The sequence below is a fragment of the Rhinichthys klamathensis genome, unplaced genomic scaffold (genome assembly GCF_029890125.1).
Source record: "Rhinichthys klamathensis goyatoka isolate OS25496 unplaced genomic scaffold, OSU_Roscu_1.1 h1tg000333l_1, whole genome shotgun sequence".
Lineage (NCBI taxonomy): Eukaryota > Metazoa > Chordata > Actinopteri > Cypriniformes > Leuciscidae > Rhinichthys > Rhinichthys klamathensis.
The window spans coordinates 79466-107023 of record NW_026606848.1 but is presented as its reverse complement, the minus strand read 5'-3'; the positions used below and the strand labels follow the sequence as shown (position 1 = coordinate 107023).

At 39.0% G+C, this 27558-nt stretch overlaps 2 protein-coding genes across 5 annotated transcripts; one reads left to right on the top strand and one right to left on the bottom strand.

The window, feature by feature from the left end:
* The first annotated feature begins 771 nt into the window (after positions 1–771).
* Positions 772–7771, top strand: syt5a (synaptotagmin Va). 2 transcript variants are annotated; one of them, XM_056272278.1, is made up of 9 exons: positions 772–870; positions 3484–3650; positions 4970–5142; positions 5315–5404; positions 5563–5730; positions 5928–6095; positions 6180–6297; positions 6515–6648; positions 7219–7771. In XM_056272278.1, exons 2-9 carry the CDS (start codon positions 3494–3496, stop codon positions 7426–7428), a joined length of 1218 nt encoding a protein of 405 aa, XP_056128253.1. In that variant the 5' UTR covers positions 772–870; positions 3484–3493; the 3' UTR covers positions 7429–7771. The 2 variants fall into 2 exon arrangements, with proteins under 2 accessions (XP_056128253.1, XP_056128254.1); XM_056272279.1 differs by lacking the exons at positions 772–870; positions 3484–3650 and adding an exon at positions 4375–4759.
* A 2291-nt stretch (positions 7772–10062) lies between these two features.
* On the bottom strand, positions 10063–27499 carry tnnt1 (troponin T type 1 (skeletal, slow)). 3 transcript variants are annotated; one of them, XM_056272271.1, is made up of 15 exons: positions 27069–27499; positions 25754–25786; positions 25646–25659; positions 25240–25278; positions 23845–23871; positions 22875–22892; positions 18685–18706; positions 18515–18575; positions 17255–17371; positions 17042–17119; positions 16803–16916; positions 16615–16724; positions 11320–11410; positions 11073–11113; positions 10063–10324 (listed from the first exon to the last, which is right to left on the bottom strand). In XM_056272271.1, exons 2-15 carry the CDS (start codon positions 25777–25779, stop codon positions 10279–10281), a joined length of 804 nt encoding a protein of 267 aa, XP_056128246.1. In that variant the 5' UTR covers positions 25780–25786; positions 27069–27499; the 3' UTR covers positions 10063–10278. The 3 variants fall into 3 exon arrangements, with proteins under 3 accessions (XP_056128246.1, XP_056128247.1, XP_056128248.1); XM_056272272.1 differs by having other exon boundaries at positions 25240–25272; XM_056272273.1 differs by lacking the exon at positions 22875–22892.
* Positions 27500–27558: the final 59 nt, after the last annotated feature.

The following is a 27558-nucleotide window of genomic DNA, read 5'->3' as shown; positions in this document are numbered from 1 at the left end:
TTTTGTAACAGAGACACCAAGCCTCGCAAAACAGAAGATAAAGTGAAAAAAAGCAGACATCACTAGAGCTTGAGTTTGCATCCTGAAAGGATGATGATGCATGCCATTATGACAGAACTGTATTAGTATTTAATCAAATGAAATGTACACTAAAATCTAAAATTATAGCCTACACAATATACACAATTAACGTGGAAACTTTTCGTGGTCTGCTAAATGAATAAACGTAAATATTCACATGAATTAAATTTCCACCGTAAAAATAGGTAGCAATTCATTTTACCACATGAGGGTGATATTTCCCCTCCTATATTCCTATAATCGCACATTGACCATAACCCTGAAGGACGGAGGCCGGCCCTTTGTGTGGTACAACAGATTTGTATTCAATATATCTCAATAATCACCATCTGTGGGAGACGCCTTGTTCTCATTTCAAAACCAATTCATTTCACAGCTTCCTATCCCAAATCAATCTATCTAGTCTATTAGCAGGGGTGAGCCACCGAGCATAGGCCTAATCCGATTCAGAGGGGTCACTGAACGAAAATTGTATTGGAAATTAGAATCGGATAAACAGCATACAGGAGATTATATGGAATTAGCAAACTTATAAATGGCAAACGAGATGGATGAAATAAGATTGTCACATGAGAAACCCCAGGGTATATAGCCTAACTGCGAACAGAAGGGAGAGCACGATTAATCCAAGTGAAAGAGGGTTGGCGCTTTGAGGAGAGAGAGAGAGAGAGAGAGAGAGAGAGAGTGGATGATAAGTGTAAGTTAGAGCAGTGTGTGAGTGGGCTAGTGCGTCTCTCTAACCAACGCGCAGGTTTTATATAGGCTAGAGTTGGATCAGCTATTCATCAGGTAAGTTTGATTATTATTTATTAACTCTTCACGTGCTTGCTATTCGTGCAAATATTACTATTCAATTGACATGTCAAGCAGTGTCATTTAAAATGTTGGGTTTTTTTAAAAAGTATTTTGCAGCCTAGTTATTTTATGGTTTGGCCGAATATAGCCAAGTCTACGCAGTTTTATAACATTAATTAAATAGTAGGCTACGTAGTTGTAGCTATTTAAAAAAAAAAAACATGCCTCCAGTTAACAGCACGTGCTGTGAAAATATTATCACCAGTTAAATTCGTGGAGATTATTATGGGCTGCAACCCAGCCAAGCTAAATGAAAAGGACTATTTAAAATTTAATACTGCACAGTGACGTTAGCAAACAACACGCAATTTGTTTTTCGTTTTGTCTTTTTTTCTTCATATTTTGTAGGCCAAGGCATATTTGAAGAGTTCAGATGCAAAAGCCTCTAAGTGCCATTTGAAATTTTCTTCTAGAATGATCATTTTTATGAAGCTTGTATATTTAAGTTCAGTAATTTCACTCAAATGACAATTAATAGGTAATCTTCATTGCCATTTAAGTGAAATCACTGAATTTAAATATACAAGCTTCATAAAAATGATCATTAGAAGAAAATTTCAAATGGCACTTAGAGGCTTTTGCATCTGAACACTTCATTTGTTCCCTCTAAGATCTGGAGATAAGAGTGTCTCAAGATGATTTTGTTTCTCGACTAAATTAATGCTTAGCCTATCTGTGTGCGTAGATTATTTTCAGTTTTAGACAACTCTGTGTAGGCCTACTCCGCATAATTTTCCAGCGAAAAAGGGTGTCTGGATGAGATTTAGGTAATCCGAGAATACAGCAGTTCTGCCCGCTGCTGGACAAAGTAGGCCTACAGATGAAGAAGGGCAAAGCCATATGACGCTGTCTGATGGCCTGTGACGCACAGAGCGACAGGCCTTCTTTAGCCAGATTAGGGCAGTCCTGTCTGTAAACGACACAAATTATGGCTTCTGGACTCTCAGATTAAGCACTTTCAATGTAGCTATCTTCTCTCTTCGGAAAAGAGAAGAAATCACTGCGTTGTTTTAACGCCTTATGTAATGGATTAATGGATTAATATTAAATTCATTCAAAAACAAATGTTGAAAAACAATGTTTTAGAAGTTTCTTTTAGAAATACTTTTTTTTTTTTCTTGTAGCGAAAGTGACCGACTTTTTGCAAATGTCACTACTAAATATGACAGTGCAACTGCTTTATGAATCAATAGACTTGTGTCTAGCTAACATTTCACTAAGTAGATAAAAAAATAATGTTAATACCAATTTTAATAAAAGTAAAATAAAAAATATGGCTGAGGCACTGATATATATATTCTCTAATATTAATATTCTCTAATATTATATATAAATATTCTCTTGAGTGGCTAGGTACTGGTATATATGTAAAATTCAACTGTAGCAATGATGCTTCTTAGCAACCGAATTAAAAAATTTCAAAAAACAAAATTTCAATAAGTTTGTTGCTAAGAAGCATCATTGCTACAGTATATAATATATATGTAAGTAACACATAAATTCACTCAATTTAAATTATTTTTTGAATGGACAAAAAATCAATTTAAATAAAATCTAACCAGCACGTATTAAAACTCTTGAAATATCTTTTTTTCATTTGTTCTTTTTGTTCTTTTTTTAACCATTTTATTGGTTTGTTATACATCGTGTGTGTGCAAAGTAAAAAAAAATGGGTCTCTGTTAATCATTATGAATCAGCGAGGTCAAGTATGTAAGTCATGTATCTCTAAACTGAACCAGGCTTTGGGGCTATCTCTAGAGAAATAAAAAAAAATCATCCTTTTAACTATGACTCATAAAGGCTTTATGTCCATCGTCTTTCATTACTGTGGTCAGTCCATGTGGCTGACTGGTAAACAAGCTACAGGAAGAGAATCATCACAAAGTCCTGCCCTCATTAATCCAACCGTGACCTTAGTGCTCGACACATTCTTATGTAGTCTTTTATATGTCGTTCTGGTGACAAGATGTTGGTTGTGTAGGCTCAAGTGTGAAAGTGAGGAGGCAAGGGGAGGGCCCTGTTCCTAATTTACTTAAATCTAAGGATTTTTGGATTAGCTTTGGCAATTAATCCCGTTATACATCTGCTGAGAGTGACTAGGTCAGATCAACTGAGCAGGGCAGGTGGAGACATCCATTGTGTGTTAATGTGTGTAAAAAATGTTTATGAGCACATTATAGTGTTTGAACACATATGGATTATGAGTGCATTGGCATGTCACAGTTACAGAAGGTTGTGTTTTGGCATGTCACAGTTACAGAAGGATTAATAACGGACATGCGGAGCCATATAGCATTAGAGTTTACTCCATCAAAAGTCACGCCAGGCACAAAGAGGACAGAGGAGGGGAGGGAAAGAGAGAGATAGTGTGGGCTTGACAGGAGGAGGGGTGGTGGATGGGATGGAAAGGAGCACATAATAAAAAAGAGGGACAAAAATGAATACTTTAGACTAGAGGACACAAGACCGATATAGTGGATATATGTGATTTGGGGCATTTAGTTCATGTTATTTCAGGACAGTAACAGTCTGTTTTATGCCTCTAGCTGATCAGCCATGCGATTGGTCAGTATGCAGCATCGTGGGCGGAGGGCAGCAGAATCAGAGGAGGAGCCTAATCCTGCTCCACCCCCTCCGCCCCCTCCCTCGCACCACTCCCACAACTTCATAAATATGAAGAACAAGTTCTTCAATGAGCTTGGCCATCTACCTAGTAAGTAATAATTTTATATCAAAGATATATGCCACACATAATCTTATCTGAGCTGGCCACCAACGTCATAAGACGTAGATATTTGGTTGAATATCTACATTGTGTGACCAAAATTCAATGTCAGAACAACGTCTAATGCCAACTTCAATGTGACGTAGAATACTGACGATTGCTGACATTGATATTTTGTTGCTTTTACATAGTGGAATCGCCTCATGCCAACATGGTACTGACGTCAAACACCAACATTTAATTGTGACGTAACCCAAACCCAACGTCTGCTAAACACCAAAATGTTAACTTTAACACGATCTTGAATTATAACAATATCAGATGGTCATATTTCATTGTATTAAAGGGGTCGTCGGATGCAAAATTCACTTTTATATGGTGTTTGCATATAAATGCGTCTTTGCAGTGTGAGGACACAACCACCATACAATGAAAAAAATCCATTCACTCCTTGTTTTACTCTCAAACAATACACTCTCAATAATCAAGCCGTTTGGATTTTCTGAGCAATATGATGTCATATTGCTCATGCTCCACCCACGACCACTGACGGACTGTCCCGTATTAGCATATTTGTATACTGTCCGCCAAGGCAGCACTTTACATGTCTTGTGTCGACACACCCCATGGAAGAGAGGGGTGGGGTGAGCAGTTTCTCATTATCATTTAAAGAGAAATGCACCGAAACGGGTCACTGTGAACAGAGCTGTTTTTGAGGAGGTAATAGGGTGTTGTTTTACACAACCATTGAGGAATTTTAACCAAAGTATGTTACAAACTTTACACGAAGACCCTAAAGAATCATACCAACTTGTGGAAAATGGGCATCCGATGACCCCTTTAAGTAAGCAAAATATAACATCTGTCCAATGTTGGCTTTTGACATCAACCTGATTATCATATTCAACCAAAATTTAACATCTCTCCAATGTCTTTCTGATGTTAAATTGATGTCCGGTTCAGTTTCATCATATTATCATTACAAACATACATTCCCATTAAACTGTGTGTGATGAATTAATTCCTAAAAAAAATTTCATTTCCATGTAAATTCTACATGTTTTCATCTATTCCATAAACAGACCACAAGATCAGAAGTAAGTTCCAATTTTTCATGTCAGCCCTCCATCCATCCATCCATATTCATTTTGCAGAAATATTTTTTTGTTGTTGTTGTTGTTGTTGTTGCATTAATCCATTTATTGATGTAACAGAAAATAAATTATGATCTTTCCATCATTCTGGGTTTTTTTTTTAACTTTTTTTTTTTTACTTTAACTTTCTTTGTTTATTTCTCTACTGCACAGTGCCCATGTGGGCTATTGGTGCCATAGTTGTGGTCGTGCTAGCCTTGGTTGGCTGCTTTGCTTTCTGTATCTATAAAAAGTGCTTGGGAGGGAAGAAGAAAACTAAGAAAGTCAGAGAGAGGAAGGGAGGACGAAGAAGGGTGAAAAAGGAGGGAGATGATGAAGCAGGCGAGGTGAGAGAGCTTGGAAGCTCAACGCAGAAAATGGAACTCTGTCAGATCTTGCTTCTGTTAAATTATTCATTTTAATTTATTAAAAAGAAATGGGTAAAGTTTGGCTTAAAGGTTTGCGTAAGTAGGCTATTTTACATTTATACTACCCATACTTAATACTCAACCCCCATAGGAACAACCTAAAGATGGAGAGGGCGAGGGAGAGAAAGAAAATTATGGCAAGTTGGAATACACTCTGGATTATAGCTTCACTGAAAATCAGGTTGGTTGAGAGTGGATGTTCATAATATCCATGCTATTTATGAGATGATATGATTCATTTTTTTATACAAATCAGCAAAAATGTCGTTTTAAAGAATGTGTGACTAGCTTCTTGATTTTAAACACCTGACCCACAACCTTTTCTTCAACAATCTTCAGCTCATTGTCGGTATCTTGCAAGCACAAGACCTTCCTGCCATGGATCTGGGTGGAACGTCTGACCCCTATGTCAAAGTTTATATGCTACCAGACAAGAAGAAAAAGTTTGAAACAAAGGTCCAGCGCAAGAACCTGTGTCCTGTTTTCAATGAGACATTCATATTTAAGGTATTGCAGTTATGTCCTTACAATCATACATTTTTGAGGGATTTGCCAAAAGGCAATTTGTCATACACTTTATCTGTTATGCTTGATTTTGTTGTAGAATAAGCAACTGACTCTTTTTTTTCTCTAAACACAGCAAATGCAATTTCTTTTCATAAATGGCACAGTGTTCAAATAGTATGTTTTATTTCTGTTTCCAGATCCCCTTCAATGATCTAGCGGGGCAGACTCTGGTCTTGCAGGTGTTTGACTTTGACCGCTTTGGTAAACATGACGTAATTGGAGAGATCAAAATCCCCATGAACAGTATTGACCTGGGCCAGCCCATACACGAATGGAAAGACCTAGTTGGAGGAGAGAAAGAGGAAGTAAGGCTTTCCTTGAGGCTTTTGTACACATAGTCTGTTCTTTGATGATTTTTAGCTAAACACACTCCTCTTCCTTCTCAACAGCAAGAAAAGCTTGGAGACATCTGTATCTCCCTGCGCTATGTGCCCACCTCCGGTAAACTGACCGTCTGTATCATGGAAGCCAAGAACCTGAAGAAGATGGATGTGGGTGGTTTATCAGGTGACTGTGGTAGCATTATTATGTTCAAATTAGATCACATTCTGTGTTGTACTTGATGTTAAAATGAAATTATTCTCTACACATCAAATGTGACTTTATATTAATATGATTAGATTTCTATTCTTTTAAATATTTCTGTGGAAATGTTGTGCTAAGGTGCATTTCTGTCTTTATCCATGTACAATGGCATTATCTCTTTCCTAATTTTTTCTCTTAGATCCTTTTGTGAAAGTGGTTTTGCAACACAACGGAAAGCGCATCAAGAAGAAGAAGACGACAGTGAAGCAGAACACACTGAACCCTTACTTCAATGAAAGTTTCAGCTTTGAAATCCCCTTCGCTCAGGTTCAGGTAAATATATCTGTTTGAAACACGACAATACTTGCATCTCTGATACATTTGCAGATTTACAATACAATGCAACCTTTTTACTATGAATGCACTACGATTATATCGCTAATGTTACTAGTAAACTCATCTGTGTCTACAATATAATGGGTCACACTTTATATTAGGTGTCTTTAACTACTATGTACTAAAATCAAAACAACATATTTGTTAGGTAGCCTACAATGTACTTATTGTGTTCGTTGTATTGTAAAACACTTTTGCTGCTATTGAGATGGGAAATGGGTAAGGTTAGAGACAGGTTTGGTGGTATGGGTAGATTTAAGGGTGGGCTAAGGTGTAAGGGATGGGTTAACAGTGTAATTATAGATGTCATTACAGAAATGAATGACAGCTGTAATTACATGCATGTATTTATATAAAAATGAAATACAATGAGAGAATTGTATCAAATTATTAATTTAAATGTTAGTAAATAGTAGTTAAAGACACTTAATATAAAGTGGGGCCAAAGAACAAAGTGGATTAAATGTGTATTGACCTATATTTCTCTGCTCCTCTGTGTCCCTGCAGAAGATCCAGGTGCTGATCACTGTCTATGACTATGATAAACTGGGAAGCAATGATGCGATTGGGAAGTGCTGGATTGGGTTTGGTGCTAGTGGGGTGGGTCTGCGACACTGGTCAGACATGTTGGCCAATCCCAGACGACCTGTGGCCCAGTGGCACACCCTTCAGCCTGAAGAAGAAGTAGACGCTGCCCTTAAAGCACCTATCCGCTAAATATCTTACTCATCCACCCCTCAAATAAAAGTTTTGGCAAAACATTATTTAAATCTCATACGTCCTGTCACTGAGAAGCTTCTGTCTGTTGCGTTATTAACGTCATTATTACATGTACCCTTCTTTACTGTGAAACAAAGGAGGATTAACTTTTATAAATGTCATTATGTATTTTCTGTTCATCTGGATTGTTTCTTATGTAAATGTGTGTGTATGTGGATGATAACTGTGTGTTTTGTTTGAAAGTCTTGTATATGTCTATAAATGTATGAGAACTGTCCTGATTTGCCTCGTCTTTTCTGTGAACCAAGTTGACAATAAAAACAGCAACTGGATATTATAACAGATTTTAAGATGTGTTTAAAATTCTTGTAAATTATTGTCTGTTAATATGTCTACCAATAGCAATTGTCTGGTTGGGTTCAGCAGTATTTACAGAGTTGTCCGGTTGTAGGTGGAAGCCTGGATTAATCTTGTGCTGTTTTCGGCTGTGTTCCAAGTGCAGTACTGGACTAAGCCATACATGTGAGCAGGGAATTAGAGCCAGAGAAGGGCGGGTGAGGAGAGGATGAAGGAGACCAGAAAGGACACACATGCAAAGCCATAGAGAGAGAAAGAGAGAGATTGGAGAAGGTTGAACAGATAAAAAGGCTGCATTTTGAATGCAAAGTTAGTTAACTGGTTAAATATGATTTGGTAAAAGACTACAAAACAGACAGATTAACATGAAAACACGAGATGTGCTATAAGGAAAAGGCAGTAGCCTACATTGCAAACTTAGCCAAAATGATAGCAAGTGGACATGACTGAGAGAGTTTATCCAACCAAATCAGAATATGAATAATCGGAAAAATCACCTTATCAACAGTGCTAATTTATCTGTGTGAGGAAGTGAATCTGCAATTGTCGCGCTACAACACTGCTGTTTTTAGACTATAGTTTAGACTGAATGATTTTTAAATCGGCTTCCCAAAGGCTCTTGTGTATACGTTCACACAGCAACAATGTTTACAGCCATAATGGCCAACAGTTTTGGCAGTTGTTGTGGTCTCTTAGCAAAAAATAATTATAGTTCATTTTATTAAGTATACTTAAGTAAAGTTCAAGTATATTTTTATGTATACTTTATGTATTAAGTATACTAATATCAATGTCCTAGAAGTATACTTGTAAGTATACTGTTTCGTTATTGGGACTAAATTGGCCCACTTTTTTGTGTATAAAATATTCTATTAATACTTTAAATGTAGCAGTATAAACTTTGAGTACGCAACTAGTTTACAACTAAGTTTTTCGTTTGTGCTGCAACTACAAGTGAACTTATAGCTACCGAGTTTACTAGTCAAATATGTAGCACATTTTTTAGTGAATGAAAGCACACTTTCAGTAAACTACTAGTTAAGTAGTTTTATACTGCAGGTATACTTGTAAGTTTTCTTTAAGTGAACAGCATACTTATAGTTTACTATTTATATATTATTTTTGCACTTTAAGTATAGGCCTACTACTATTTTCCTACTTGGGTATTGTTTTTTAAACTTGAAATATACCTTTAACTGTTCTTTAACTCTTTACAATTTTCAAACCATTTTATTCTAGCTTCATGCATCCTTTTTATCAAGAATTTAATGTGTTCAAAAGTTTCATTTAAAAAGCTGAGAAAAACGCATTTGTCAAAAACTTTCGTCCGGATGGGATTCAGAGCGATGATCAAAATATAGATGGAAATTCAGTCAATGGCGGGGAAAGAGTGAAGTAGATTTGAAGTAAATTCCTGTGTACGCTATCAGTGGACTAGGCTATAGCCTACACAAAAATTCAGATACTCAGAATTAGGAACATATCTGTTTTCTTTATAAATCAATATTTTCCAAAAAATATACTGAAGTTTATAACGAGACTATGTGAAGAAATATTTAATAGGCTACTCAGTCAAAAGAGTAAACAAAACTACAAGCCAAATATACTTAGAAAACTTAAGTATACTTTTAAGTATATCTCAGGCAAAAGATTGAGTTCAAGTATAGGCTAAATTAGACCTTTCTGTCACTGTCAGTATAAATCAAGTAAGTGCAATTATACTTTCTTATTTTTAGTCTAAAAGAAGTATACTAAGAGCACACTTGAATAAACTTCTTTTTCAGGGTTTTGATTCAGTGTTTCTTCTAGATTATTTGTCACATGAGGCGTAGGACACACAATGTACTAATTTATTGTGAACGAACATTCGCCGGCCACCAGATGGCGACAGCAGATCAACGCGTTCAGGTTAAGTAAAAATGTCAGTAATTTTAATTTTATATTTGTATATATGCCTGTTTTAATTATATCTCTATAAATGCTGCCCACTCTAATGAGTTAATCTACTAAATGTATGTTAATCATTGCTTAGGCTTCCATTATGTCGTATAGTGTTGATGTTGTGGGCCTGCCGGTGCTTCATGGAGCCTAGCTTAGGCCGTTTTAAACAGTATGGCAAAAGTTTTTTAATCACACCAAAGACACTTCTCTCTGACAGTTTATTTTCATTTCCAGTATATTTTCATTCCTCTTCCCTTTCAGAGTGAAGTGGTTTCAGTTGCATAACCAGTCTAGTTTGCTAAAAGACTCTCTGTGAATGAGTGATGAATCAGATGCATTTTACATTGATATTTATTCATTTAGAAGACACATTTATCCAAAGTGCCTTACAAATGAGAATAAAACAAGCATAAGTGATTAATCTAATCCAAGCACATTGAATCTAAGAGAGGTTTTGAACATATTCAGAAATGTTATTCTTTTGGAGATGCTGTGAAATGGTCAGAAGTGAAAGCTTCTGTGTTGGCTTTTCAGAATTTTTCCAATGTCTTATTTCCAGCGACCCCCGACCTTTCCTTTACCATGAACTTTTTTGCTGTGATAAAGAAAGAGGTTGAACATCAGCACAATTGAGAGACAATTTTTCTTAAAGACAGGCTATTATAGTCTTTTTCACCAAAGAAAAATGCTTAAGAAATAAGTAAAGCCTAATTTTCGCTTAAAAGGATAGTCCACAAACAAAAGTGTCATCATTTACTCATCTTTACTCACCTTCAAGACTTTTTTCTTCTGTGGAACATAAAATAAGATATTTTGAAGAATGTTGGGAACTAAGCAAGTCTCGGTTCCCATTGGGAACCGAAACTGCTTGGCTATCAATATTTTTCAAAATATCTTCTTTTGTGCAGTAGAAGAAAGAAATGCATACATGTTTGGAACGACATGAGAGTGAGTAAATGATGACAGAATTTTCATCTTTGGATGCACTTTCCCTTTAAGGCAGGATACACTATATGACTTTTGTTCGGATTTTTACCCAGATTTGCAGCCTGGACAAGTCGATGCTAGTTGCCGAAAGTCAAAGTCAGTCTGCAGATTTTGGGCAGTCTGAGTTGACACATTTCACAGAAAATTGCATAGAGATGGGCAAAGATATTTTTAGTTTCAGACAATGAATCCATTGAGGTGGATATCAAACATGTTTGATATTTTGAGCTGATTTTAGAACACATATTGTTTTCATTTGTCATGTGTCTCTTAGCAAAGGGACTCATGTTTCTGTATGAATTTATTATGTTTAGAACAACTTGAAACAATCAACTTATTAACTTAATGTGACTTACAATTTTTGAGCGTGAGAAATCCTGTTCAGTAGAACAACAATCTGTTGAGAAGGACGCAAATTTCAGATAAATACAGTGTTTTCTTTGCGTTTTCACTTTCTACACTCTTTATCTATCTCTCTATCTGACTTTCTCTAGCTAAACTAAGCACAGATAAGTATTTGCAATACAAACACAGTCAGGTTTCATACAGTGAAATCTTTCACCAGTTTCTCAAACCTCAGATCAGCAAACAAAGTCACCACACCTCATACTTCTGTCTCTTCATTTGATCCAATAGGTCAAACTTCTCTGACTCCAGCTGGTGAATCCAGTTCCACATCTCCTGAGCTCGCTTCCTGTTTTTTGGGAGTAAGGAACAGGTGATGATGCAAAACAACTATTCATGGAGCATGAAAAAAAAACATTCCAGTCAAAAAACGTCTCAGGTTATGTATGTAACCCTGGTTCCCTTTCAAGGGAACTCGAGCTGCGTCGAGACGCGGTGGAAACGCCTCTGCGTGATTGCGTCATGAAGCACGTATGAAATCAGTCCAATGGCGTGACGGAACGTCATGTGATGTCATCGACCAGGAAACTATAAAGCATTCCTGGAACAAACAGTCACTAGCTTCTGATAGGCTGAAGCAAGTTGCTCACAGGCATGTAGGAAGTATGGCAGGGTGACGCAGCATCTCGTTCCCTCTTCAGTGAACCAGGGTTACATATGTAACCTGAGACGTTCCCTTTTAAGGGAACTCGAGCTGCGTCGAGATGCGGTGGGAACACTATACCCGCGACGCCATATTAACAAGTGCCTGTCCGTGTGAAATCTCTGCGCACACAAAGACGAAAGCACCTGCACCCCTGGAGTGGAGCCGAGGTCAAGGTCATAAAACCTCACTAATGTGTGCAGCTAGGCAACATCCCGCCACATCACAAACATATTGGAGGGAAACTCCTGACGATAACGTTTTAGAAGCACCCATACTCCTAGTATCTTGGTCTGACGCCTACAGTGCCACGAAGGAAACGTTACTAGAGGGTGTCTCCCCAAGGATAGACCACTTAAAGGGACGTGGTAAGCAGCTGAGGATGCCATGTACAACTTTGGTGTGGAGGGGATAGACGTGCGGAGAAACACTCCTGCAGGAACTCCAGCACTGCAACCACAGGGCAGATAACTGGGTCTGGCTGGTGCTATCCGCACCAGGAAGTGAAAACTATCCACTTTAAGGCGTAGAGTTAATAATAATAATAATTCATTATATTTATATAGCGCTTTTCTAAGCACTCAAAGCGCTTCACATGGAAGGGGGAATCTCCTCAACCACCACCAATGTGCAGCATCCACTTGGATGATGCGACGGCAGCCTCCAGTTTCCTCGTGGAGGGAGCTCTGGAGTGGAGGATGGTCTCAACAACCTTCAGAGACCTGAACTTATGAGCTGGGCCCCCTCAGAGGCCAAGCCCAAAGTTTCAACAATTCTGGGCGGGGGTGAAGGATCAACCCGCTCGCCTGAGAGAAAAGGTCCCCCTGAGCGGAATCTCCAGAAGAGAGCCGTCAAGGAGAGACTCTATGTCCGAGAACCATACTCCGGCCTGCCAAAACGGGGCTATTAACAGAAGACGGGCCCCATCCCAGCGAACTTTCTCCAGAACTCCCGGGAGCAGAGCGTTGGGGGGAAATACGTCATAGCGCCCAGCCCCAGCTGGCTGACTGAGTGAGAACCACAGTGGACAGTGTGTTGTCTCTTAAGATGCGAACAGGTCTACTTCTGCTCGATCAAAGTTTTTCATAGGAGCTCCACCACCTCGGGGTAGAGTCTCCATTCCCCAGGCCTCGGCCCCTGCCTCGACAGGATGTCTGCTCCCCGATTTAAAAACCCAGGGATGTAAATTGGCCTTAGAGTGAGCAAATTCCCTTGGGCCCACGGGAAGATCTGGTGAGCGAGTTTGCATAAGTGACGTGACCTCAGACCCCCCTGATGGTTGATGTAAGAGACCACCGATGTGTTGTCTGTACAGACAAACACATGATGGCCCCTCAAGTCTGGGGGGAAGTGTTTGAGAGCTTGAAACACCACCATCATTTCTAGCCGATTTATGTGCCAAGAAAGTAGATGGTCCTGCCACAGACCTTGCGCCGAGCAACCACTCATGATTGCCCCCCAAACTGTGAAGGAAGCATCTGTCATTAGCATTATGCGACGACAAGAAGCCCCCAACACTGGGCCTTGGGCGAGGAACCAAGGTTTCTTCCACATGACTAAGGCACGTACGTAGGCATCGCAGAGTGACTTTGATCATGCGAAATAGATTTCCGCTCTGAGAAAACCCCTTGGTCCTGAGCCACCACTGTAGGGGTCTCATGCACAGGAGGCCAAGAGTTATTACGTTGGACGCAGCTGGCATGAGACCTAGCAGTCTCTGAAACTGTTTCACAGTGAGTGACTGGCCTAGTTTTACCCCATTAATAATAATCCCAAACCACGCCTAGAAAAGTGGTCCTCTAAGCTGGAAGGAGCACACTCTTTTTGGTGCTGAGCCTCAGCCCTAACTTTCTCATGTGAGACAGAACGACATCTCGATGCCAAACCGCCATCTGCTCGGATTGAGCTAAAATCAACCAGTCGTTGATGTAATTCAACACGCGAATGCCCTGGAGATCAATTTTGTGAAAGTGCGGGGTGATAAACCTAGGCCGTAGGGAAGAACACGATAACGGTACACTTCGCCCCCGAAAGAGAACCTTAGGAACTTCCTGTGATGAGGATGGATGGCTACATGGAAGTATCGTCCTTCAAATCTATCGTGACAAACCAGCCTCCATCCTTCTTTGGAACAATGGAGTAACGGCTGTAAAACCCTGACTCCCTGCTGGGAGGAGGAACCCTTTCTATAGCCTCCTTTCGCAGAAGAGTCTGCTTCTTGCTCCATAACCAAAGCCACCATAGGGAGGACCCCTACAAATCTGGGCAGACGAGAACCGAACTGAATTCTGTAACCCTTTTCTATTGTGAGCAGGACCCAACGAGATATATTTGGCAGTAGTTTCCACGATGCCAGAAAATCTGCTAAGGGGACCAGTCTCTCGAGACTAGCCTCTGGTATTGGTCGAACAGCCAGGGAACAACCCAACTGACTGTTCTATGACTATGACCCTCCTCGGAGGATCATTGGGAAATGCAGGCACCTCGGTGTCCTGAAGCGGCGAACCAGCAGGGAACAACTGAACTGACTGCTTTACGACCCTCCTCAGAGGATCGTTTGGGGACGCTGACACCTCGGTGCCCTGAAGCGGCGAACCGGCAGGGAACAACCGAACTGACTGCTTTACGACCCTCCTCAAAGGATCGTTTGGGGACGGTGACACCTCGGTGCCCTAAAGCAGCAGGGAACAACCGAACTGGCAGCGCTGCGACCCTCCTCAGAGAGTCGCCTCCCAGAGGGCTCCGAGGAGAAACGGGCACCGTGTTTTGATGAGGTGGAAACCGTTTCTCCCCGGAGGGGACTGCCCTCAGAAGTCTGACGGCCTCGGTGTCAGGACTTTTTGGTCGAAGCCTTCTTCGAGATAACGACTGTCCTCAGATCTGTCTTATCCCAAAACGACTTCGGCTGAGACTACTAAAGGAACCAGCCTCTCGAGACTGGTCTCTAGTATAGCTCGAGAAGCCAATCCAGCATCCTGAAACGGATGACCAGCAGGAAACAACCGAACTTATCCCTTTTAAACCCTCCTTCTGCGAGTCAGACACTGAGACTAGAACTCGCTGGAGGGCACCGAAGGGAGATGGGCACCATATAATGAAGTGTTATCCATTTCCCCCCGGGATTTCACCATTTATTTCCTCAGAATTAAATGACTCATCAAAGATCAGATGAATACATATGTATTTAATTTTCTCAAAAATGAGCCAAATATCAACCAGACAAGTAAACATAGTCTGGATGAAAAAGCTGAATAGTATATTAATATAGACATCTAACTCCTCAAAGATCAGATGACTGTGCATGCTCCACTCCAAACAAACTACACATAAATCACGTGTGTCCCCACTCGTAAGGAAGCGAGGGCAGGGAGGAACACACAATCCAAAAAGCTGTTTGCTCGCCATTATGCTCCTGTCTAGATAATATATTATGCTTGTGGACAAACAACAATAAATAGACAAAGAAAGTTTCACACAGAACGCTTGCTGAAGACACAGAAGCTAGTACTGACTGTTTGTTCCAGGAATGCTTTATAGTCTCCTGGTCAATGACGTCACATGACGTTCCGTCACGCCATTGGAGTGATTTCATACGTGCTTCATGACGCAATCACGCAGAGGCGTTTCCACCGCGTCTCGACGCAGCTCGAGTTCCCTTGAAAGGGAACAAGAATTTTATATGAACCATTATAGTCAAGTCAAGTCAAGTCACCTTTATTTATATAGCGCTTTTTACAATACAGATTGTATCAAAGCGCTTCACAGTGATAACATAACATGGAAACAATATAACAAAGTTTGTTTCTAAAAGAAAATTGCGTCAGCGTCCACCTTAAGTAAGGCAGATCAATAACATTATTGAATATTAAATTATAGACCCTTTGCACATCTTGCATAACGGAAAACATATGGTAACACTTTATAATAACTTTCATCAATAAATCATTAACAAACATACAATGCTTAACAGATCAAACTTAGATGTTGATTGATTAGCAGATCATTATTTAATATACATTAAAATGCTTACAAATGTCATTAAACTTTAAATTGATATGATTATGCACTTCTTGAAAATGTACAAATGTCATTAAACTTCAGTTCATATAACCTAAATGCACTTTTTTACATTTACAAATGTACAAATGCAAAAAGGTGTTTGGTAGCTATGAGTGATCCGGATGTTCAACAGAAAATTCAACAATATAAGAATGACAGGTCTTACTTTACATTAGGTGTTTTACCTATGTACTTACATCGAAATAATAATAATAATAATAATAGTGAGGTACAATGTACTTATTGTCTATTGTCGTCTACTGCAAAACACTTTTGCTGCTATTGAGGTGTGAGACAGGTAAGGTTAGGGACAGGTTTGGAGGTTTAAGGGTGGGTTTAGGGGTCAACAGTGTACAGGGGTCAACTTGATTAGAATTTATTTGAAAAATATATTGTTTTTTCTTGTTTATTTATGATTCAAGGAATATCCTGTTTAAGGATATATTATAGTATACTAAGTGTTGAAGCAATTAAAAAACATGTTTTGCAACCGAATTACAATTATGTGTTGTTGTTTTTAGCATGAATTTAGCTAAACTTAACAGTAATTGTTCCCGTGTTTCGGTTCTTAGTTGTCCGGTCTTGTCTATGTTTAACGGTTGTTGCTTTGCCTGCCCTCATTTTCGTTACTCTATGTGGATAATTAATTAAAGACCTTTGACTTTCATCATCTTCATCGTGTATGCTATTCAACCAGTCCACGACATATATAATGTTTCTTAATGATTTCTTAATGAAAGTTTAAATTATATTATATTATATATAACATGGATGTGAGACAGAACGGTCACCTTAAGCCATCCTCTCGTAGATTTTCGATGCCAAGTGGAGAGCGCCTCTCTGAAAGCGTCTTTCTCTTGATCTCTCGTCCAGTCAAACGCTTCCCCCTTTTCTGCTCTGCCTAAAACACAAACACACATATGTACAAACATGTATTAATGGTACATTACTGTATTTATGGTAAGGCTCAGTAACCTACCTTGGCTAAGAAGCCACCAAAGTTTGCCCCCATATTGGACAAAACCTTCTTCTTCTTGGCCTCGTCTTCTGCTCTCTTCTTAGCCTCCTCATCCTCTTTCCTCTGGCGCTCTTCCTGATGAGAGAGTGCAGACATTATATTTCACATCGATTTTGATATTTTGTATTAAATTCCACATACAACTTTGAGAGCAATTGAGCATTTTATTTACTATGTTTTAAGTTTGACTTCTAATTTACCGCAATCCTCGTCTGTCTGTCTCTTTCTTTCTCTGCTCTAACACGCTGCTGCTCTGCTCGTTCTGCCCGTCGCCGCTCCTGAGGACAGGTGGAGTGAATGGCCAACATGGAGAAAATTAGTACAAAGCAAAGAGAAAGGTGAGTATAGAAGGTTTTTGTGGTAAATAAAAGTCATAAAAGAGAAAAAATATGAAAAGATCAAGACTGAAGTACAATTCTCTCCTTGAGACCGATCAGTTCTTCCTCCTCTTTCTTCCTCTGCTCAAAGTGGACATCAATTAAAGTCTGTAACTCCAGAAAGTCTTTCTCCATCCTTTTTCGGTGAATATCCTGAGATAGGAAATTATATAGATTAGAAATAGAAAGCCATAACTTCCATGAAGTCCAAACTGAATGTTGTTTAATCACATTTGGTAATTAATTGGATATGAATTGAATCCAACCTCAATAAAAACAAACAGTTTGCTTAGTCTTCATTGGACCCACCATATAAACATTCACATTGGACCCACCATACAGTCATGTGAAAAAGATAGGACACCCCATGAAATATTTTGTTCTTTTGTAAGAAATATGGACATATCAATATTTGATCTTCTTTCAAACAATATCTATAGATAAAGGTGATGTAATTGAACAAAAAACAATGAAATTTTAACCATGATGTCATTTATTTAACAAAAAAAATATAAATAAAGATGCCAATTCCTAATTTCTTGCATGCCCCTGCCCGTTTCAAATCACCCCACAGCATCTCAATAGGATTAAGATACGGGCTTAGACTTGGCCATTCCAGGACTCTCCATTTCTTTCTTTGAAGCCATTCCTTGGTGGATTTACTGGAATGTTTTGGGTCATTGTCATGTTGCATAGTCCACATCCGCTTCAGCTTTAATTTTCGGACAGATGGTCTTACATTTTTTTCCAAGTACCCTCTGATACAATGAAGAATTCATAGTGGATTCTATGATAGTGAGCTGGCCAGACCCTGCTGCAGCAAAGCAGCCCCAAACCATGACATTACCACCCCCATGCTTCACAGTTGGTATGAGGTTCTTGTGCTCAAATGCGGTCTTTGGTTTGCGCCACGCGTCTTCTGCTACTGGGCCCAAACAATTCAACTTTGGATTCATCTGTCATAAGCACATTGTTCTAGAAGTCCTGGTCTTTGTCTAGGTGTTCTCTGGCAAACTGTTTCCAAATCTTTTTCCTCACCAAATATTTCATTTCTATTAAGGATATTTTACAAATAATTTCAGTTTTATTAGTTTTTACTAGTATTATATTGTTAAAATGAAGATCCAATGTCCATATGTTGAAGACAAAGGTTTTCATGGGGTGTCCTATCTTTTTCACATGACTGTATAAACATTCACACAGTTTAGGATGTAAAAAGTGAACCCTTCATATTATAAGTAATTCTCACTTTACAATTCATCCTAAATTGATGAACTGAACTGAAAAGGTACTTACATCGAAATCTACCCGATCACCCTCTGGAATCTTTGGAGGGGCAAGTTGTGGAACCATGGGCCTGTGTGGGAGATGATAAAAGCAAGAGATTTGGGGGATTATGTGCCTGAAGACATCTGGAAAATAAAGAGCGTGCCTGTGGTTTGACAAAGGAGTGTTGAAACACTTACTTGGGCCGTGGTCTTTCCTCCTCTGAACAAAAGAACACAAAAAGGGAAAAAAGAAACAAGGGAGTTCTTGTAAAATGTAATTATATAGCGTTTCCTGTTCGCCCACATAACCGTACAATATGCTGCCCTATACTGGTTGCATGTTTTTCTGTCTTTTGACCATTTCACATTTTAAAATGATCTGGATTTTTTTTTTTAATAAAGCTGGTTCCTCTGAAGAAATATGAAACTAAAGGACACAACTGTAACTGTTCTCTCATGAACTCTTTAGTACATACATTTTTAATAAACTCTGTGATTAAAGTATTAAAGGTACAATATGTAAGGATTTTGTATCAAAATATCCAAAAACCACTTGCACAGTTTTATATATTTCTTTCAATTGTGTACTTACATTATCCTAAAAGTTTCCAAGAATTTGTAAATTCAGTGAAATTCACAATTTTAAAAAGTGCCCGTCCCTTGTCACTTGTCGCCTGTCAATGACGTAATATCCGCGTTATCCCTGGTTTCCACTTGTACTGTCATTGTAACCATGGCAACAGACGTGGACAACTGCGAAATGTTTAGCGGTATGCTGTTGTTGTTTCGTTTAAATATTATGGACCTAGCAGACTTTGGGACAAAAGGAGAAATAAAACGAGGATTAATATCGGCGTGGCGTTTTCGAGATGCAGAGAGCTCCATGTCCGCGTTCGACTTGACAGAGACGCCGCTCTTGCATGCACTTTATTAGACAAGTGAATGAATCAATGGTAGGCTATAGTTCAACATGATGAAATGTTCGAATTCGATCTGTGTTATTCTAAAGGACACAGTTCGGGTGGGAGAAGTTAGACGACAAGCAGTGGAAGGGTTGAAGAGCATAAACAGCTGTGCTCTACCTGGCAAACTAAAACTCTGGTGCTTTCAGTTTGGTCTACTGCCGAGGTTGCTGTGGCCACTGACCGTGTACGACGTTTCTTTGACAACAGTGGATAAGCTGGAAGCGTTGATAAGTTCATACATCTGGAAATGGTTGGGAGTTCCACGCTGCCTCAGCAGAGTGGGACTTTATAGTAAAGGAATATTGCAGCTGCCAGTCTCTGCTTTAACCGAGGAGTTCAAGTGTGCCAAGGTCAGACTGGAAATGACCTTAGTAGAGTCACGCGACAAATGTGTAAGGGAGGCAGCACCTGTGTTAAAAACTGGTAGAAAGTGGTCAGCAAAGAAATCTGTAGTAGAGGCAAAGGCTGCCCTTCAAATTGGGGATATCGTGGGACAGGTACAGCATGGAAGAGGGGGTTTTGGGCTCAGTTTAGCTCCTCCTAAATGGCACAAGGAAGGCCCAGCTCAAAGGAGGAAGCTGGTAGTCAACGAGGTGCGTAAGCAGGAGGAGAGGATGAGGTGTATAAAGGCCATTTCCCAGGCCAAGCAGGGAGAGTGGATGAGATGGGAGAGTGTGGAACAACGTACGATGGGCTGGCAAGACCTTTGGTCAATGGAAGAGAGTAGGATCAGTTTCCTTATTAGGTCAACATATGATGTTCTCCCATCACCGCAGAACCTAAACCTCTGGGTAGGAGAGGATCCATCTTGTCCTTGGTGTTCATCACCTGCCACATTAAGGCACATTTTGACAGGATGTAAGGTGGCTCTTAGCCAAGGTCGGTTTACTTGGCGCCATGACCAAGTACTGTGATGTTTGGCTTTAGCATTAGAAGGCAAGCGTAACATGACCAATAAGTTGCCACCTGTTCTAGCAAGACATTACACGCAGAAGACAATATTCCTCCGCCCAGGCGAGCAACCGCCAAGAAAAATCCTCGCCCAGGACAACTGGAAGCTGCTAGGGACTGGAAGATGCTGGCTGATCTTGATCAACGGCTTATTTTTCCACCTGAGATTGCCACCACTAACCTACGAGCAGATATTGTTTTGTGGTCTGGATCAGCACGCATTGTTCAACTGATAGAGTTAACAGTGCAATGGGAGGATGCTGTAGATCAGGCATATGAGAGGAAGAAACTGGGGTATGCTCATCTGGCCACTGAAGCAGAACAGCCAGGATGGAGAGTCCAGGTTTATCCAGTGGAAGTGGGTTGTCGAGGATTTGTGGCACACTCTACAACCCGGTTCCTCAGAGACATTGGATTCAGCGGCCAAGAGTTGCGTCGCACAGTAAAGAACTTATCTGAAGCAGCAGAAAGGAGCAGCAACTGGCTGTGGTTGAGACGGAAAGATTCTAGCTGGCTGTGTACAGGCCGCCACGCTACGGTTTCGTAGAATTCTTGAAAACTTGAAGAGTCTGTTGGTTTATTTGTATACGTTCCTGTGGATATTGCGTGAATGACGGGTGGTTGGGCAGATATTGTGTTTTGCGGTAGGTGGTATGCCATACGGAACCGTTGTCCACTGAAACTGCATATTAACGCACCAGTGGGGCTCGACAGCCTTAGTCAAACGGGTTGGCGCGTATGGTCGGGTTGCGGAGAGATTGTGAGATTGTGGTTAGGTCTCAGCAGCAGGAGGGATGTAGAGGTCAGTAAGCTGGGCTGAGTTGAGTGGGGGACGGAGGGGGGTCGAGCCCTCTTGAGGTGTCGTGGGCTAGTCGACGAAACACTGAGGACGGAAGGTGCCCACTTGAAGACCCTAGAGATGTCCCCTACTCTGCTCAATCCAGACGGTTGTCGTGCTGGTCCTGTAGTTGCAGCCGTCGCGTGTGCTGACGCGCCAAGTACCCTGCAGCTGTTAACGCCGGACAGAAGGGGAGTCACACCACCATATGGAAAGAAGCGTAAATGGATGGAGAAGCATAGTTTACTGTAAAGCTACGTCTTAGTTTTGCTTATCTTGGCGAAAGCCGAGTACAAATCAGCATGAAGTTTTAACATCTACTCTCGTGTAATGGAAATCATGTTGATCTAGCTTACTGCTAGTCTTATAAAGCCAACAAACTAACACATATAATAACATTATAACTTTCAACACACTCAAATGCAATTTAGTATAATAGTGTAGACCAAGTGAAACAGTGCTGAGTTACCTCACAATTTTAATTTGTTACATAAACTGACAAGTTTGAGTATTAATTCAGCACTTGTGGGTAGTTCGGTACAATTAAATGTCCTCATTCCTTTATATCTGCGGGACTCGTATGTGGCTCTGATATCTTTCTCACGTTAGCAATCGCAACCTGCTTCATACCACAGTCATATTAAAAAACATGAATGTATTCACTCATCCATAAACATTATTTCCTATAAACATTATTAGTTCCATTGGCATGACGACAAGTTCCATAATTCCGTTTATTCACTGCGTCATCAATCAATAATCTACGCCTTTGTTATTGTAAGAGGTTAGCGACCCCTAGCGGCAAAAAAATTACATATTGTAGCTTTAAGTTCATTATTTATATAACATTCTGTGTGTAAAAAGCATGTCAGTGGTGAGTAGTACAAAGTAAAAGTTGGATTCAAAACACATTTAGAGTGTGATGTGGTGGATAAATATACAATACACACACACAAACAGTGTGTGTGCGTGTGTGTGTGTGTATATATATATATATATATATATATATATATATATATATATATATATGTGTGTACAGCATATACGTACAGTGTGTGTGTATGTCCTGGTAAACACTACATTTCACATATTGCCATCTTTGTGCCATTACATTATGTAAAAATAAAAATAAAATAAAATGTAACAATGCACAAAGTTTTCTGTGATGGGTAGGTGTGTGTGTGTGTGTAGACTGTTTTATTGTTTTTATACAAAAAGAGAGTGAACTAACTGGAAAGATAAACGTTATAAGATAAAAAAATATATAAACAAACCAGCAAAATAGTATAAAACCGTCAACTAATAATCTAGACATATCAGTCCATGATATATTCAAAACTGCTTCTTGCCACATCAGATATGCTATATAGTAGCATGTTGCTATTAAATGTTTAAATTACATGACTATTAACATATGAATAATTTATTATCATTTCAGTTTTACGCTTGTGGCACAAATTTTAATAATTAGTATACTAGTCAACAACAGTTCTATGTCATGCAGGTCAATGAAAAAGAAAATCCACAAATGTTTCACAGTGATAGACAGAGGATGTAACAACACGATTAACAACACAGAACTCAGGGATCAAGATAAGGAGTTAAAAGAAGTACTTTTGTCTAAAAGCCCTTACCTTCTTCCTGAGTCTCCTCTGATGAATACAGCATTGAAAGAATAACAGAAACATATAAGAGAACAATGGGAAATGTGGAAATAAGATGGACATAAAATTAGTAGATAAGCACACATTAGACAAATGATGATGTGTGTGGATGCTTAAAAAAATAAATATATATATCAAATATAACACTTTTTTTTTTTACCATGTTGCACGTGCATGTTTGTGAATATAGTGTTTTTGTAAATGTTTGGTTATGGTTTACTATATAGCTTTAAGAGCTCACTGGAGGCAGTGGGTCATATACTATGGCCAAAGTGACACAGTGGGAAACTGGATACCCCTCCCCAGGGTACGCGATTTATAGATAATCATGACAGAATATGCTAATCAATGACTAGAAGATAACTACATAAACTCATCAACTAACCATTCATACATGTTGTCTGTATGTTGTCACTTCTTGAGTCTCTCCATCTTTATCTGACTCCAGTTTGAACATAAAAGGCTAAAAGTTTTTGAAATTTTCAGGACACAAGCTGTTGAAGCTCCGCCCTCTGTGCTCATTTGCATTTAAAGGGACAAACACAAAAACGGTGGGTTTTTGCTCACCCTCAAAAAGTGACAATTTTAACATTCTATATAAAAATATCTGTGGGGTATTTTGAGCTAAACCTTCACGTACACACTCTGGGGACATCAGAGATTTATTTTACATCTTGTGAAAAGGGCATTATACCACCCCTTTAAACTGTGAGCTCGTACTTACAATATTTAAACCAGTGAGTTCTTAAAGCTATACAGTAGAACCAAGCATTTACAAAAACACTATATTCACAAACATGCATGTGCAAAATGGTTAAAAAAAAGTGTAGACATCACCCTTCAACACAAAAACAAACACATTCAACCTTCCATATAAGGTATTTTTTGACATGCTATCCTGATTGTGCATGTCTTTTTTTGGTGAAGATAAACAAAGTACCTTGATAATCTGTATACTCCTGCTTTTCTGTAATACAGATCCAGCAAAGAAACATGGAATCAAAATAAATCAAACAAATCAATCTCTTTAACAGATATAGAAAACAAAATGGTATTTAGTTCTCCTCAATAATCAGTTTTGAAGAAATAGTTCTCTCTTTATGCAGAACTTTTTGTTAATGTTCAGAGATGCATATATCATGAGGCTGCTCATCATGACCATTATGTTCTGTCCTTTTGATATACAAGATAAAGTTAAATGTCCTCTCTTCGGTCTTTGAATGTATTTTTCGATATTGGCTGATTAAATGATTTCTAGGTTACAGACACATGTAAAAATTTACCAGCATTTACCACTTTCAATAAGACACCAATATACTATTTTTCTATGTTTATATACTAATATTAAAAACAAATCAAAGATTCATTTATTTTATTAACATCTTTTTTTTTTTAAAGGAATCCATCAGTCAAACATGATTAAAAATATTTAGAAATAATGCTGGCTGATGGCTTCAACAAAGACATACCATTGATTAACAACCTCTTAGCTTACAATAGCCTTGGTATTTTATCATTTAAAAACAGCTCTCCTATGAAAACAATGTATCGGATTTTTACTGCCGGATACCAATTGTTGCAGTCTATTAATTTGTCCATTTGCGCCGGTCGAACTGAAGGTGGTGGATTTACAATCCCTCTTCTTGAATTAAATAAATCATAAAAATCATATGAAATTCATAATGAAAATCAAGAGTTATATTTATACAAGATATATATTATATATATTTTAACTTAGTGACTATATTCCAGTGAGTCCTGACAAAAAAATCAGCCTTGAAGGAAAAATATATTGCCTATGTTTTATCTAATCGTGCTTGCAGGTGTTGTTTATTATTATTATGAGAGGCACATGACATGCCAAAGGAATAGTAGAATTCAACAGCATGAGAAGAAATCTCCCTGAATTAATGACCTGTGATCCTTAGAACAAAGTGTGTCAAAGATAATGTCTCATTTACGTAAAGAACAGAATACCATGTTCGGATGCTGCTAGAATTATCTGTACTGTTAACCAAACAGAACCTGTAGAAATTATGTCAACTGATTATCCATATGACTACAAGTGGTGTTTCTATATCCCAAGTTAGTTTGAGGCTGGCTCCTCTTACTCATTTTCTATGGTTTTTTTTTTTTTTTTTTTTTTTTGCTGGATTTCACAGCTACTCCCTCACATTCACACTATTTCCACTAGTGACGGTCAGCGTTGCTTGAGTAAAATGAGTGCATAACATGCTATCTCATATTTCGGAATATTCCTTTTTTGTACGTTCTTTTATTTTCTCATCAACTTTGAGAGTTTGATACTTTAAACCCTCACTGAGGTCAAATTTACCTGATCCTGCATCCTCCTCCTCCTCCTCCTCCTCTGCTCCTCAATGACAGGGTGATAAATGAAAGGAAAACATAAGTGAATATCAATTCTGTGCCAGAGAGAGCACGTGAAGGAATTCAGGAAAGAAGATAAGTGTGTATATAAATAAGTGTGTGCAAAGGATTATGTAAGTGCACACCATTTGTTAGGGATGTATGCTAGCAGAAACATGAGATCACTGTGTAGTAATAATAACCCTTCCAGGAAAAGGCAGGGTAACAAGTCTAAGCCCCCAATCAGACTTGTACGTAGCTCTCTAAAAACAAGTGTAGCTCAGCTGGGCCTCTGGGTACACATTATACCAAGGCTTTATTGATAATCACTAAAGCTACAGTTTAATATGGGCAAAAAAAAAAAAAAGACTTACCCGCTGCTTGTTCTCTAACGGGCCATTTAGGGAAGAGAAAGGAATGAGTAAACATTACAGTACCCTTTAAATGTAATGCTTTAATGGTCAAATAGAAACATTACTCACTCATATTCTTCCTCTACATCAGACATGATGAAACTGGATGACAGAAGGAGAAAGAGAAAGTGAGAGTGAGACAGGAAGGAATGTCTGAAAGTATAAGCAGAACCACATAACTTAACATTTCGCAATCATTTTAGAAAGAGGATGAGAGCGCAGGAGAGAGTGACAAAACAAAAGTAGCACTGGATCTAAATTGTTCCATTGTTCCCAAGTGCTGACATCCCGTTGAATGCTTCATATGAAGATCAATGGAGTGACAACAGGTGGGAATGTGGAGACAAAGACAGGGTGACATACAATATCCCCAATATGTACCAGCCTTTGCTTGTTTTTCCTAATAGGAACTTGAGGATTTGATTGCAGGAAATGCAGTCAATGTCTATCACACACTGTTTGACTGCAGTCTTTAACCTTTCCACTGAGAGATTTCTCTCCCTGTGCCTCATCTTTCATATCAGTGCCATTTCATATCTGCCATTTGAAACAATTTTATAGCTGCATTGTCATCGGCAGGGAGAATTTATGAGGCATGTAGCTGTCACCACTCAACTTGTACTTTACTGTCTCCAGACAAAGGCTTGTAAGCAGTGGCCATCTAAAACCAGCCTTTCACAGATCGCCCTTACTTTGTTAATGAGATTCTCAGCATCTAAAGGGCACGAGTCTGGCTAAATTCTGCACGAAACGATCAAATTACAAACGAAAGATGCCCCTTTTTCTGGATCGACCCAAGTAGGAATAGAAGCAAGAGTCATTTTAAGAACAGGATGGGGAAAGTGGCAGACAAAGAGGGTGTTTTGGGGACATGTAAGGTTACGGGGAGTCATTGCAGCATTAACCACAAAATTCTGATAGGATCATTTTAGCCATGGATGCAGGGGGAGATTACATGAGTCAAGACAAATCTTAATTGTTCTTGGAGTGAATTTTATTAATAGTTCCATAAGTGCATTTAGTCCGGGATGCTCTTAAACTCTACACAAATCAGTACAGACTACTACAGGCACTTGTGCCAGGAATAAGTATGCAGGTTATGACCATTGTTGGCCAGCTACTGTTTTGCCCATAGTTATTTAATTACATTTTCCTAAAGTAGCACAATAGTCTGGTACAGGAAATAAAAACACATTATCGGATACAACTAACATTATTATAACTGCACACAAGAACTAAAAATAACAAACAGACCTTCAGATTTCATAAAATGTAGCTAATTTACTGTCTGAATTATACTGATAACTTCAGTTACTTTTCTCGAGATGGAAAGAACAGAATGAAAAAAATGCAGTTGTTTAAGAAGTAACAAAAATACTTTTACCTTTTAGTGATGGTAGGATGGATTCACAGTGGAAAAGGATAAAACACAGGCTCACAAAGGATGAAAGGGAGTTCCCGTGAATTATGAGAGTTTTGTAATGCAGGACAATGGGTTGTTTTTATATGAGGACAGGGACAGATGGAGGGTGTTAGCAGCTACAGCATAGGACCATGGATGGATTAGAAATGAACCCAGGGACAGAAAGATGACCACCACAAGGGATTAGGGGAAACAGGGGGAATGACCTCACACAACAAACACGGGGATATAAAAAGAAATAGAAAAAACAAAGGGACAGTTGGGGACAACTGTCAGGGGATTTAGACCCAATTCTTCCCAGAAGACATATTTTCTATTTGACACAAAGTAAAATAAGGTAATAGCTAAGACACCTTTAAGGTGAAAGGATGGGTAGAGGGGAAATTTGCTGTTATAAGGCGGCAACATGTTCAGCTCACACAGTTGTCGTTTTTTGCAAATTTGCTAGGCT